A 14,386-nucleotide genomic window follows, 5' to 3' on the forward strand; every position below is an offset into this window, starting at 1 on the left:
AGGAGCTCAGAAAAGCGGTCTCCCACCAGGGACCTGCGAGCTCCCGGTGTTCCTGTCCACTGGGCCTGCGGCCGGAGCCTCCGAAGCACCGAAGCCGGGTTGCCACCACAGCCGGGTTGCCACCACAGCTCTCCCCGTTCCGAAGTCTGCCAGCACCGCAATGGCGTGTTCGCAGGCTCCGCGACTGAGCCTTCAGGTTGGAGGCCGCTGGCGGCTCCACGATGTTAGGCCCAATGACATCAGAGACCCAACAGGGAAAATGTCGGGTCCCCGCACAGGGAAGAGATTCCTCCACCCCCCCCCCCCCCCCCCCCCCCTTACATATACACAGCTAAAAAATAATAACAATTAGAACCAAAAACATACATTTAATGGGACAAAAATAAAAAAAAGACTAAGACGGGATTGCAGTCGAGCCGCTGCCGCTAGGCGCTGCCACCCGCACGGGTGAAGCTCAACAGACTCGGCGCTGGAGTTGGGCGTTTCAATGCCAGCGTGTGGAGATGGGGCCCAGCCTGTGAATGTGGAGCAGAACAACAGACAGCCAACCATGTCATCTCTGGGTGCCCGCTCTACCCCCCACCAAATGGAGCTGTGTCAGGGCCTGCCAGACATTGACGCCAACAGAGACAACAACCTGGCTGCTCAACACCCGGCTTGAGATCTAACTATTCCTTTGGTTTATTTATGTTTCATTCGCAAGGAGAAGACTGAGAACCAGACGATGGAATGTGGCAAAGTTATGCTTGGTATACAACTCTTTATTTTTTACCAAAACCAATTGTATTTAATTAACAAAAATGATCTGTACGGTACAAAGATATGAACAAAGCAGAGCAAATATTCTTAAATACTGAATAAACTACCATACAACTATATCCCCATCCTTATTGAGGATGCCTTCCACCCCGTGGTCCCAGAAATCCCCACGGTGCCCGTGGACGGGGTGTAGACCCTCTCTAATACCACACAGCCCCAAACATTTTCTTTTGTGATTGCTTTATTAATACGAATTACAGAAGATGTAATTTAATTCTTTTATATTTTTGCCAATCAGGATCAAGGTTTTTCTCACATTTTACACGGGCAGAATCAGTTTTAATTCAAATCCTAAAGCCTAAAGTGAAGGATGTTTGAATTAGTCAGAGGGGGGGGGGTCTGAACATTGGTGGAGGTTACCATCTGCTACCACAGTCAAAAGGAGGAACTATTATTTGCAGGATATGTGAAGATGAACCAATAATTATGTTAAGTTTGCTGGAATCACTTTGATGAATTGCTACTCACCACTCAGATTCAGTGGAAGTGCAGCCGGATAACTTGGCCTGGGAAGTAGGAATGGCACAGTTTGGGAACAAATCCTTTGCTTGACCTGTACATGAGAACACCTAGAAATAATGTCTGGATTTTGCTGCACTGTACAATGTATGTTATCGCGACATAACCTTAAAATACTTTACCTTAGCCGAACTAATTTCATCAAGGGCGACACGGTGGCGCAGCAGTAGAGTTGCTGCTTCACAGCACCAGACACTGGTTCTGTCTGTACGAAGTTTGTATGTTCTCCCCGTGGGTTTTCTCCGGGTGCTCCGGTTTCCTCCCACATTCCAAAGACATATAGGTTTGTAGGTAAATTGGCTTGGTAAAAATGTATATTGTGACTAGTGTGTGCAGGATAGTGTTAGTGTGCGGGGATTGATGGTCAGCGCAGACTCGGTGGGCCGAAGGGCCTTTATCCGCGCTGTGTCTCCAAACTAAACTCTACTGTTATGTTACAGAACATAGAACAGTACAGCACAGGCCCTTCAGCCCACAATGTCTATGCCGAACATGATACCATCAGTCTGAAGAAGGGTTTCGGCCCGAAACGTTGCTTATTTCCTTCGCTCCATAGATGCTGCTGCACCCGCTGAGTTTCTCCAGCAATTTTGTGTACCTTTCATTTTTCAGCATCTGCAGTTCCTTCTTAAACACATGATACCAAGTTCAACTGATCTCCTCTGTCTGCATTGATCCATATCCCCCCATTTAGCTCCATCCAGGACCACAAGAAATTGCAGCAAATTGTGGACACAGCCCAGACCATCGAACAAACCAACCTCCCTTCTATTGACTCCATTTATACCTCACGCTGCCTCGGCAAGGCCAGCAGCATCATCAAGGATGAGTCGCACCCTGGTCACTCCCTCTTCTCCCCTCTCCCATTAGGCAAAAGGCACAGAAGTGTGAAAAAACGCACACCTCCAGATTCAGGGACAGTTTCTTCCCAGCTGTTATCAGGCAACTGAATCATCCTACCACAACCAGAGAGCAGTGCTGAACTACTATCTACCTCTTTGATCACCCCGCGGCCTTATGAAACTTATTTATGCAAAGAATTTCACTGACTTGTCACAAGACAATAAAGTATTTTTATTGTAGGAAATTCTGCAGAACCAATTTTAGTCCGGTTGGAAACAAGCAGGTAAAACTCCTTTTAAGTCTTTTTAACACAGCAGTGATGGACTAGTTTTAGTGATTAGTTTAAAGAGTATCGCTGAACCAGGGTTTCCAGTGCACCAAGTATATGAAGTTTTCTATTTTCTCACTGACCAAAAGACTGTTTTACGGTCAACTATACCATAGGCAAGTTCAATCAAAAGTGTGTGGTTTGCAATTTTAACCGCCCATAGGCAAGATTGAAGCAGGAACGTTCTGCTTCCCATATTCAGATTGTACCTCAGATTATAATAAAACTTGGTATGATTCTTTCATTTTCTGAACACCTGCTTGGACTTTCACTCAGACAATACTAATTGACTACAAAGAAGCATTGTTAAGACTCCACATTCCTCATCATTTTAATTTAAATGCAGTCTACTTTGACCACCATAAGAAAAATTAACCATTTCAACTTCACTTCCACACAAAACATTACTGCTGCAATGTGGGGTCACTTCCCGACTGCAATAAATCATGTATATCTTGCCTATTCCTTCGCTCCATAGATGCTGCCTCACCCGCTGAGTTTCTCCAGAATTTTTATCTTCCTTTGCAAAAGAATGCTGTCTGTCCAGAGTTTGTACATTCTCCCCGTGACCGCGTGGGTTTTTTCTGAGATCTTCCGTTTCGTTGCACACCCCAAAGACGTACAGGCTTGTAGGTTACTTGGCTTGGTATAAGTGTAAATTGTCCCACGTATGTGTGGGATAGCATTAATGTGTGGGGATTGCTGGTCGATGCGGACTCGGTGGGCCAAAGGGCCTGTTTCCACTCTGTATCACTGAACTTAGCTAAAAAGAGTTGGATGCTGGAAGAGTTCCATGCGATTGCAGTTCCGTTTGCATGGATTGGGAGCGTTGCACAAACAGCCAAGTGTCCCCACAGACTGGCCAGGCAAGCAGAGGAAGACATAATATCGGTTTGTTTTATTTGCAAAGTAGCAAACAAGTATTCATCACATCTTTATACAATACAGGAAAACTTAAACTGTTTGTAAATCTTAAATGGTTTTGGAAAAAATTATTTCAATTGTTTTTCAATTAACAATACAAGTATAGACATGTCATGGAGGGGGGGGGGGAAAGAAAATACAGGGGGATAAAATAAAACCTTGTTGTTTGGGTGTCAAAACAAATTGTAAACTCGGGAAACTGACTGACCAAATGAGACACAAACTAAATGAATGGTGGGGGTGGGTGGCAGGGGCAGCAGTGTGACATCTTGTAACTTAAGTTTCCAGTGCAGAAATATAATAGTAAGGAACATCACACTGGTTATTCTTATAGCACAGAAGTTGGTTTAAGTTAAACCAGACCGCCTCTTTTTAAAAAAGGAACAGCAATTGTGGGATAACCACAACTGACGAACAAAACAAGCAATATAGCCTTCATGGAATACATTGGTATATTTTAGGACTGTGACACCCCAGAGCACACTGTATACAATGGCTGCAGCTGCGTGGAGTGTGCCATTTATGCCACAAGCGTGTGGAAAAGAAAGGGTTCCCTTAAATCCAACTAAATACTCCTTAATATTTTAATGGTTGGAAAGTTCTGTTGTTTTGAGCAAACAATCAATCTTTTTTTTTGAATAATAAACACTAAAAACTATTTTATGGGCATGATTTCACTCAAAAAAGTTCACAAGTATCAATCCAAAAAAAAACAGTTATGTTGACTGTGTTCCAGAAGTAATCTGAAGACATGCTAAGGTTAATGAGGATCACGTGCACACAAAGCTAGAAAGGTCTTTTTTGGGAAATTGTATTTTCAGCATGTATTTAGCATGCAGAATCCTGAAAAGCGATTGAAATCACAAAACTCATCAACTCCAATATTGGACCATTCCTTCCGGAACTTCTACTGCAATTGCAAGAATAAAACCAACACTTCTTAATTATATTAAAAAGTACACATTAGGACAGATTACAAAATCTCGGAAATTTGGGATCTTTTTCTGCCCCCTCCCAAAAACAAAAGGTTATCTCTGTGCATTTCTAGAGCACTTAAAGGGGAGCACTCTCCTAAAATAAGGTTTTCTTAAAATGGACTTGGTGTGGAGGTAGGACTGGTAGCAACGGAATGAAGAAATACGCTAAAATTGTAGCAGTTACATTTCTCATCTTAATTGGTAGTTTTTGTAAGAAATGGGCAGTAAATGGTTCCACTTTCCAAGTTAATTAAAAACAAAACACTAGTCAAGTCATTGGGGTATCTGTGGAAAACAAAAATCAAGATTATTTCACGGTTGGGGGAAAAAAACATTTAAAAAAATCAATATTCTATCAAAGTAATGTTAAACATCGCCAAGATTTTAACCTCAAGGGAAATGGTGTGGCAGAAGTGGTTCATTTAGATACACGAAAAGTAATTGGTGAGAAAAAAAGTCCTTCATGTTACTACAGATTCGCAATCACCAGCAAACAGATACCCGTCCAAAAATATTGTCTGTGAAATGATGATTGTTACAATTTTATGATGATAATTTTACAGCACGCATATTTCAGGCATGGGGAGAAGTGGTTGGGGAGGGGAGGGCGCAGAAGATTCAGAGACTGCAAGCCAATGCATCTGACAATAATCTCAAATGAAGCTGCTTAAACAACTAAACACTTACTGCCCCTCAAGAACCACTCATATTCTGGTTCAACTAACATTTACTGTGGATTTCAGATTCCACATTAAAAAAAAAAAGGAAACTAACAAATAACTCAATATTCAAAATGAAATAGCACCTTAGTGCAAATGAAAGGAGGAACCCTAATGTTAGTGGCATAACAGCACGAGTGCATGCACGTTGTACACTCTAGGCATCTCCAGCTGCTGCCTTCAAAACCAGCTGGTTAAACTGACAAAATGTCTGTTTTCAACATCTTCAACTATCTATTCTTTTAAGTTATCAGTCACCTAGCCGCTGGAATTTTTTTCTCTAAGTCCAAAACCAAAACAAGAGCTCCGCTAGTCAAGTTAAACAATAAGACATCCACTGCCCTGATTCCAAAAATGTTTTGTCCTTTAGATTTCTCCTGCTTCACGCTCCTCGGAGCTGTGTTCCGATTTGCCATTAGCACTCTCATAGGAACGCTTTTTCTCCTTGCGATCTTGCTCCCTCGATTTATCTCTGTCCCGATCTCTGGATCTGTCTCGGTCTTTAGACCTAGAAAAAAACCCGGATAATTTTAGCTGTGGCTTTTTATGCAAATAATTCCACAAGGTCATGTCTATTACAAATCAAGAGACTTTATTCCACAAAATAATGTTGCAAATGCATTGGGTTGGGAAAATGAATTCATTACTTGTTTTTTCCCCCACTAAAAAGGCTTGATTGCACTTCACCAACAAACATGGAAATAAAATAATCTTCTCATCTTAAAATAACAGCTTCGAGCCTTTGATAACAAAGTGTTGCAAAGTAAACTGAAGAGATGAAATTACATTTGTAAAACTGGCAGAAAAGTTGAGAGAATGTGAAACTTGCTCCATTTTCCTAAATGCATTGGTAAATGTGGATTCAAGATGACAGCGGTGGCAGGAAAACAAGTGCCGGTAGTAAGTGGAAGCAGAGGGATGGTCAGTAGGGAGAGTGTAGAATGGAGATAAGCAGTGTAAAGAAACACGAGGGAGGGGTGAGGCAGAGGCTGGCAGGCATTATGTGAGGAGGTTTATGATGGGAAGGTGGAGCAGGTTGGTGAGTTAGGAGCCTGCGGTTGGAAGGTGATAAATGGAGGCACAAGAACCTGCTGACACTGGAATCTGATATAACTAGGGTGAAAGGTGGAATCAGATAAAGGAAGGATGATGGGGTGGGGGAGGGGAACAAAGGTAGGAATGGAGGCTTGGTGGGTATGATGTTCGGGGGAAAAGGTGGAGGGTTGACAGAACCTGGGTGAATCTGAAGGAGATAGAGAGGAGGAGCATGTGGCAGCAGGTTCCCTGACATTGGAACATTCAATGTTCATACCATTATAATGCAGATTATCCAGGCGGAATATGTGCTGGTTCTGTGTTTGGTCTCACCCTGGCAGTGGAGAAGGCTGAGGACAGGTAGGTTGGTGTGGGAATGGGTGGGATGGAACGGCAGGAAACTGAGGTGTTCAGCAAACCGGTCTAGAAACAGTCCTTTGGCCCACTCTGACCATGCCGACCATAAAGCACCCATCTATACCAATGCCATTTACCAGCACTTGGCCTTCTGTGCCTTGGCAATGCATGTGCTCATATGGACACTTAAATGTTTTGACAGGATCTGACTCCATTCAGGCAGCGCGTTCCAGATTCCAACCTCGGCCTTCTCTCTAACAAGGGAAGATCTTAACCAGTTTCTCCTCAAAGCTGAAATGTTCCATCCCAGGCAACAACTTGGTGAATCTCCTCTGCACCATAATCCAGTGCTGTCACATCCTTTCTCTAGCCTGGTAAATAGGACAATAGACAATAGGTGCAGGAGTAGGCCATTTGGCCCTTCAAGCCAGCACTGCCATTCAATGTGATCATGGCTGATCATCCCCAATCAGTACCCCATTCCTGCCTTCTCCCCATATCCCCTGAACGCTATTTTTAAGTGCCCTATCTAGCTCTCTCTTGAAAGCATCCAGAGAACCTGCCTCCACCGCCAAGGCAGCGAATTCCACAGACTCACCACTCTCTGAGAAAAAGTGTTTCCTCGTCTCCGTTCAAAATGGCTAACTCCTTATTCTTAAACTGTGGCCCCTGATTCTGGACTCCCCCAACATCAGAAACATGTTTCCTGCATCTAGCGTGCCCAAGCCCTCAACAATCTTATATGTTTCAATGAGATGCCCTCTCATCCTTCTAAACTCCAGAGTGTACAAGCCCAGCCGCTCCATTCTCTCAGCATATGACAGTCCCGCCATCCTGGGAATTAACCTTGTAAACCTACGCTGCACTCCCTCAATAGCAAGAATGTCCTTCCTCAAATTAGGGGACCAAAACTGCACACAATACTCCAGGTGTGGTCTCACTAGGGCTCTGTACAACTGAAGGACCTCTTTGCTCCTATATTCGATTCCTCTTGTAATAAAGATACACAATATTTCAACGTATTATAGTCGCTCTCTGTTCTCGTATTCTGTGCCCAAGCATGTATAATGAATTCTTTCTTCATCACATTATGCTGCTGTCTCAGGCTTGTACACTGAGGTCCATCTCTTCATCAATAATCTCTCAGGTGCTATTATCATGTGTAACGTGCTGCTTCATCGTGCAACCTTCATGTGCAACGTGTAAAGGAAGGGAAAGAGACAATTCAAACGGCCAAGGAATTAACTATCAGATTGACCATCGCAGTGGTACACCTCTAAACGGTATCTGTCAGAAAATTAAACAGGACAGTGAACAATTTAAGAATTTAAGGAACAGGAGGAATGAAAGAGGAACTCCAAGAAACACAAATCAGTGAATTAATGGGGAAATGTAATAATTTTAGATAAACTATTTCTGAGTCACATATTGTTACTTGCATTATCTTCACAGTCAGAACAGTTACAAAACAAGTAATCGGTAGCTACAAATACAAAGAGTGGGGGGAAAAAGGCTGGCCAAATTAGAGGCCTTTTAAGTGAGACTTCATATTGCAGAACTGTCAAGCTTTCTCGACCGCTACTTCAGTTTTTTTAGTTTCAGAGATACATGGTGGAAACAGGCCCTTCGGTCTACCGGGTCAGCAACGACCAACAATCCCCACACACTAATACTATCCTACACACACTAGGGACAATTTACAATTTTTACCTAGCCAATTTGCCTACAAACCTGTACATCTTTGGAGTGGCCATCTTTTGAAACTGGAGCACATGGAAAAAACCCACGCAGGTTGCGGGGAGAACGTACAAACTCCATACAGGCAGCGCCCGCAGTCAGTATCGAACTCGGGTCTCTGGCGCTGTAAGGCAACAACTCTACCGCTGTGCCACTGCACCACATGTACAGAATTCACAGAGGGAATAGTGCTGCTGCTTCACAGCTCAAAATATATGAATTTAGCGTTGATCTTGGGGGATAATCGTGTGAAGTTTGCACGGTTTCCCCATGCTCAAGTGTTCATGTTTCTTTACACGTTTCCAATCTAGCCAGTAGGTTAATTGTCTACTGTTATATAGTTCACTACATTGACCTATATTGTGCGAGTAAGTGATAAAAGAATTAAGAGTAGTTGATGACCATGTGTGAGAGAATAGGTTGGAGAAATACAGAGAGGGTTGGGATCCAGCAATGATTCAATGGGCTACTTCCATGTTGTAAAAAGTAAGTAGGTAAGAACAAGACTGTTATGCTGTTCCATGTCAGTCATATTGACAGTGCAAAACGGAAACACAAGAAACTTACTTCCTTTTAGTACTTTTTTCTCTGCTCCGATCCCTCTCCTTATCCTTGGAGCTATGCCTGCTGCGGTGGTGACTACGACTTCTGCTTCTACTTCTGGAACGAGACCTGCGTCGGCGACGTCGATCCCTTGATCTGGAGCGGGAACGCTTGCGTCGATCATGGGAAGCAGACCTGGATCGATGTCGGCGACGCTCCCGTGATCTTGATCTGGAACAAAGGATATTTTTCCTGCTTTATTCATCTTTTAACCCATTCCTCTCCCACCCATTCTGGTACAACATCCTCACACTGTTTCCGAATGAAACGCAGTTGCTATTCGTCTATTATTCAGTAAGTATTGGGCCAATATCTACAAATACAAACTATGGGGGGAAAAAGTACATTATGTGAAATATACCCATTAAACAAAAGAAAACACTAGTTTACAAGCAAAGTATTATCATTTACAATGGAATAGCATTCTAGGGAAAAGTTAGTGCATTATACTCTTTACAATGTTTGCTTTTACAGTGAACTAAACAGTCGCAAGGTGTCAAACCAAGGAGCATGCAGGAGCAATGCATAACAAAGATTAGGTAAAAAGGACCAGCAATGGATAAAAATAATGAATTGAGCGAGCAAAGTCTGTGCCGAGAAAGAGGATCAATTAGCACAAGAGAGGTGATTAAGTTACTAGCTGGCAGGCAGGAGGTTCACACTACTGATCTAGGAGCATGAACTTGGATCCCAGCAGTGACAACTGGGACACTCAAATTGAGATCTACACTTAAAGTCATATGTAATAGGAGCAGAATTAGGTCATTCAATCGTGGCTGATCTATCTCTCCACCTTAACGCAATTCTCCTGTCTTCTCCACATAACCCCTGACACCTGTACTAATCAAGAATCTATATATTTCTTCCTTAAAAACAACCATTGACTTGGCCTTCACAGGCAAAGAATTCCACCCTCCGACTAAAGATTCACCGCCCTCTGACTAAAGAAATTCCTTCGCATCTCCTTCCAAAAGGAAAGTTCTTTAATTCTGAGGCTATGACTTCTCGCCCTAATGGAAACATCCTCTCCACATCCACTCTATCCAAGCCTTTCACTATTCGGTACGTTTCAATGAGGTCCCCCCTCATTCTTCTAAACTACAGAGAGTACAGGCCTAGTGTCGTCAAATGCTCATCGTAAGTTAATCCACTAATTCCTGGGATCATTCTTGTAAACCTCCTATGGACCCTATCCAGGGCCAGCACATCCTTCTTTAGATACGGTGCCCAAAATTGCTCGCAATTCTCCAAATGTGGCCTGACCAGCACCTTATAAAGCTTTAGCATTACATCTCTGTTTTTGTATTCTAGCATTCTTGAAATAAATGCTAGCTCTCAATTGTGCATCTCAAATTCAAGTAACTAAATAAATATGGAATTTAAAAACAAAGCTAATCATAAGCATGCATCTGAGGAACACTTCCCGTTGACCTCAACTGTTGTTGAGACTCCTTATTGTCGACGTAGATGTAAACGGACTACTCTCACCTCTAACATAGAACATCAAAATATGATAAGACCAGTTCTGGGAATTCCAGATACAGTTTGAAGGAAAACACCCATGGGTCCAAAACCAGTATCCTCAGCTTAAATAAAGGCAATTGCAAAGGTATAAGGAACATGTACTGGGTAAACAGATTAAAGGGAAGGTTAGTGGATGAGCAGTGACAGATATTTAAGCAGCATAACCCCCCCAGTAGAAATGATCCCAATCAGAAAGAGTGATACAGCAAGAAAAACGAACCATTGTGGTTAACAGTGGAAGTCAAGGAAAATATCAAGTCAAAAACTAGAGCACAGAAAGTGGCAAAAGCTTGTGATAAACTAGAAGACAGGGATTTTTTAGGAACCAGCAGTAAGACACTCAAAAACTGTGAAGGAAGGAAAAAAATGATTATTAAATAAAACCAGCAAGTAATACCCAAAACAAAAAAGAACGCAAAGCGCTGGTGTAAATCAGTGGGTCAGGCAACATATCTGGACCACATACACGTTTCAGTCTGAACAAGGGTCCCAAAATGTCATCTATCCATGTCCTCCTGCCTAACCTTGTTAACCAGCATCTGCAGTTCCCAGCGTCTCCAATTCCCCAAACAAGCATCAACAATTTCTACAGATATTTAAAAATGAAGATCGTAGCCAAACTAAGTGTTGTATCCCTGGACTGAGAGACTGAGGAATTAATAATGGGGAGCAAGGACATGGCAGATAACTTAAACCAATACTTTATATCTGTCTTTAAGGAGGAAGGGGCCAAAGATAATAACTGAGCTTGTATGAAATAGGATGGACAAAAGTCACAATCCCTATCATGAGAGTCAAGCTAATAGAACCAAAGGCAGACAAGTCACCAAGACCCCATGAACTAGTTCCAAGAACTTTAGTGGAAAAGTGGCTGCAACAATAGTAAAACACTTGGTTGAAGTTATTCAAAGATCATCTAGCTTCAGGAGTGTACCAATGTATGGTAAAACTGCAAATATGATTCTGCTTCAGAAGAATCAGACAAAGAAGGAAGCAAGAAACTAGTTTTCTTAATAACCATTGTTGGTAAAATGCCGAGGAAGAAATAACTAGTCATTTTGCAAAGCGCAATGCAATCACACCAATGTTTCATGAAAGGACTATCATATTTGGCAAATTTCCTTTAGTTCAAGGATGTAACATGCAGAGAAGATAAGAGGAATCCTGTAGATCAATTTTCAAAAATAATTTGATACAGTGGATCATAAAGGTTGGTGCATTACAGCTCACAATTTTGATGGAAATGTGTAACTGCAGATTAATTGGTTTTTGCATAGAAGACAGAGAATCAGAATAAATCAGACTGGAGGATGCAATTAGTGGAATGTTATAGGGTCAAGTCAAGAGAGTTTATTGTCACGTGTCCCAGATAGGACAATGAAATTCTTGCTTACTGCAGCACAACAGAATATTGTAGGCATAAATACAGAACAGTTCAGTATGTCTAGATAGCATAGACCATATATATACACATAAATAAACAGATAAAGTGCAATAGGCTGTAATAGTTCAGAGTTTGTTTGATGGCGAGTTTAATAGCCTGATGGCTGTGGGGAAGTGGCTCTTCCTGAACCTGGATGTACGAGATTTCAGGCTATAGGTTTTGGCCCTCAATTATCAGTGCAAGATATTTAAACTTACTGCAGATACGAAAATATATGGGTAGTCATGTAAGGATGAGGATATTTCGATTCTGCAAGCAGAACTTGGCCATTGGAGTTTAATGTAAAAAAGTTTGAGGTCATGCACTTCAGTAGGGGTAATCAAAAGGCAGTATAATATGTAAATATTTATTTTATGTAAAGCACTTTGGTTTCAACGCGAGTTAATTTAAACGTGCTATATAAATAAAATTTACTTACTTACTAAATAGAGATACTGAAAATGAGTGAAGTAGAGAGAATCTTGGTGTTCTAGCCATGAAATACAAAAAGCTATCAAGTAATCAGAAAAGCAAATGGCATATTGCCTTTATTGGGAACTTGAGTTTAAAAATAGAGAATTATTATCATACCTGTAAAAGTTGCTGTGAGGCTACACTTGGAGTACTGTGTACCGTTGCATGATAAGGAAGTAGTTATTTAAATCTGAAGTGCGTATGAATTTATTTTTGAAGGGAGTGCAAATGTTTGGAATTCTCTACCCATGGTTATGGGTGCCTGATCACGAGAGGTTTTTAAATATGTCAAGTAGAAATGTTTTTGAAAGATTGGGCTATGTGGAACTGTCACAGAAAAGTTGAGGCCAGAGGCATATCTGCCATTACAGTAAGCAGCAGGGCAGATTTGAGGGGCCTGGTCTATAAGGCGCATGCTCCAACTTTGTGTTCCTTTGAACAGAATGTTTGCGAACAATTTATTGATGAAGAGATACTATTTTTGATGTTTCTTCCGAATACTGTTCATCTGTTACAACGAGTCTAAGCCTTCAGGTTAGAAATGGTCTGGTTGTGGGTATTACATACCTGAACTAGCTCCCTTTTAAATAAGAAAAAATTGTAACATTAGAACTGAGATTTAACATTGACTATAATATCAAACATAACTGGTCTTGGTTTACAATGAACCAATCTATTTAGATTCATTGTCTCCTCCCCTTCCTTAACCCTCGAGCTGTCTCCTCCCATCCTCCATAGATGCTGCTGCACCCGCTGAGTTTCTCCAGCATTTTTGTGTACCTTCGATCTTCCAGCATCTGCAGTTCCTTCTTGAACACCAATCTATTTAGATATTGGCTACTGTGCAGGTGGGTACCTCAAATGGGAAACAAAGACAGACTGTCCACTTTGGCAGAAGCAGTCTGTAAACACCTCAATTTGTCTTAAACATCCACGTGCTGGGGTTATTGTAGGCCCAACTGAGTACATGCATATGTTTACAACTAGATTCAGATGTCAAACTTGTTTCATAGTCTCAACTGTGATGAGAATTTCGCACCAAGAATAATTTCAAGCACATTTTAATGACAGGCCTTTAATGATTGAACCTAGCTGTTAAGAACCAAACCCTGAATAGTAAATAAAACTACTTGAGATGAGACATCTTTACAATGGGTTTAACTGTTTGGCCTTCAGTTGCATGCTGAAGATAGATGTTAAACCAGGGTAGATTGTGTCTTTATTGCTAGTGTGTGTAGGAATAAAGATAATATTTGTGCATTTTTGTACTTCATTGTCACTACATGGCTTTGCAAAATCCCAGTGCTACTACTTAAATCTCATTTCCCCCCCATCTTCATATCCTAGCTTCAAATAATTAATTTAGCCCGGAATTTAAAAAGAAAACATACCTCTTCCGTTCCCTGCTGCGAGACCGGGTCCTGCAATATCAGGGTAAGATTATTATTATTGAAGGTAAAAAGACCATTGGCTATATCAATGATTCTAACGTTATACAGTAAAACTGTTCGATATCCCCTTGGTGAGAATTCTAGATGAGAATTATGCTCTGACCCAAAGCTTAATATATTTGCTTCGGAAAGAACTGCAGATGCTGGTATAAATCGAAGGTAGACAGAAAATGCTGGAGTAACTCAGCAGGACAGGAAGCATCTCTGGAGAGAAGGAATGGGTAATGTTTCGGGTCTCAAAATGAATGAATGAATAAGTTTATTGGCCAAGTATTCACATACAAGGAATTTGCCTTGGTGCTCTGCCCGCAAGTGACAACATAACATAGTGACAGTTAGGAATGACACACAAAACATTAATAATAAAACATTATTGATTAAACATGTGAATCAAATAAAATACCAGAGCAAAAGGAGGCTACAGATTTTTGATTATTGAGTAGAGCTACAGCTCGTGGGGAAAAAAAGCTGTTTTTATGTCTGGCTGCGCCAGCTTTGACAGTCCGGAGTCGCCTTCCAGAGGGAAGTGATTTAAAGAGTTTGTGGCCAGGGAGAGAGGGGTCAGAGATGATCTTACCCGCTCGCTTCCTGGCCCTTGCAGTGTACAGTAGATAAAACATATCTACGTAATTTCACCCATTCCTTCTCTCCAG

The 14,386-nt window shown here is 41.6% G+C and overlaps 1 protein-coding gene across 6 annotated transcripts in view; it reads right to left on the bottom strand.

The window, feature by feature from the left end:
* Positions 1-3,386: 3,386 nt before the first annotated feature.
* Positions 3,387-14,386, bottom strand: part of LOC129713749 (putative RNA-binding protein Luc7-like 2) — a 57,399-nt gene continuing 46,399 nt past the window's right edge. For 5 of the 6 annotated variants that reach the window (XM_055663023.1, XM_055663027.1, XM_055663026.1 and 2 more), the window contains 3 exons: positions 13,674-13,703; positions 8,826-9,032; positions 3,387-5,637 (listed from right to left, as the gene is read on the bottom strand). In XM_055663023.1, the coding sequence (XP_055518998.1) occupies positions 5,496-5,637; positions 8,826-9,032; positions 13,674-13,703 (379 nt within the window). In that variant the 3' untranslated portion in view covers positions 3,387-5,495. The remainder of the gene's footprint in view (positions 5,638-8,825; positions 9,033-13,673; positions 13,704-14,386) is intronic. The other variant, XM_055663024.1, reaches the window with a different exon arrangement.

The sequence above is a fragment of the Leucoraja erinacea genome, chromosome 37, assembly GCF_028641065.1.
Source record: "Leucoraja erinacea ecotype New England chromosome 37, Leri_hhj_1, whole genome shotgun sequence".
NCBI lineage: Eukaryota > Metazoa > Chordata > Chondrichthyes > Rajiformes > Rajidae > Leucoraja > Leucoraja erinaceus.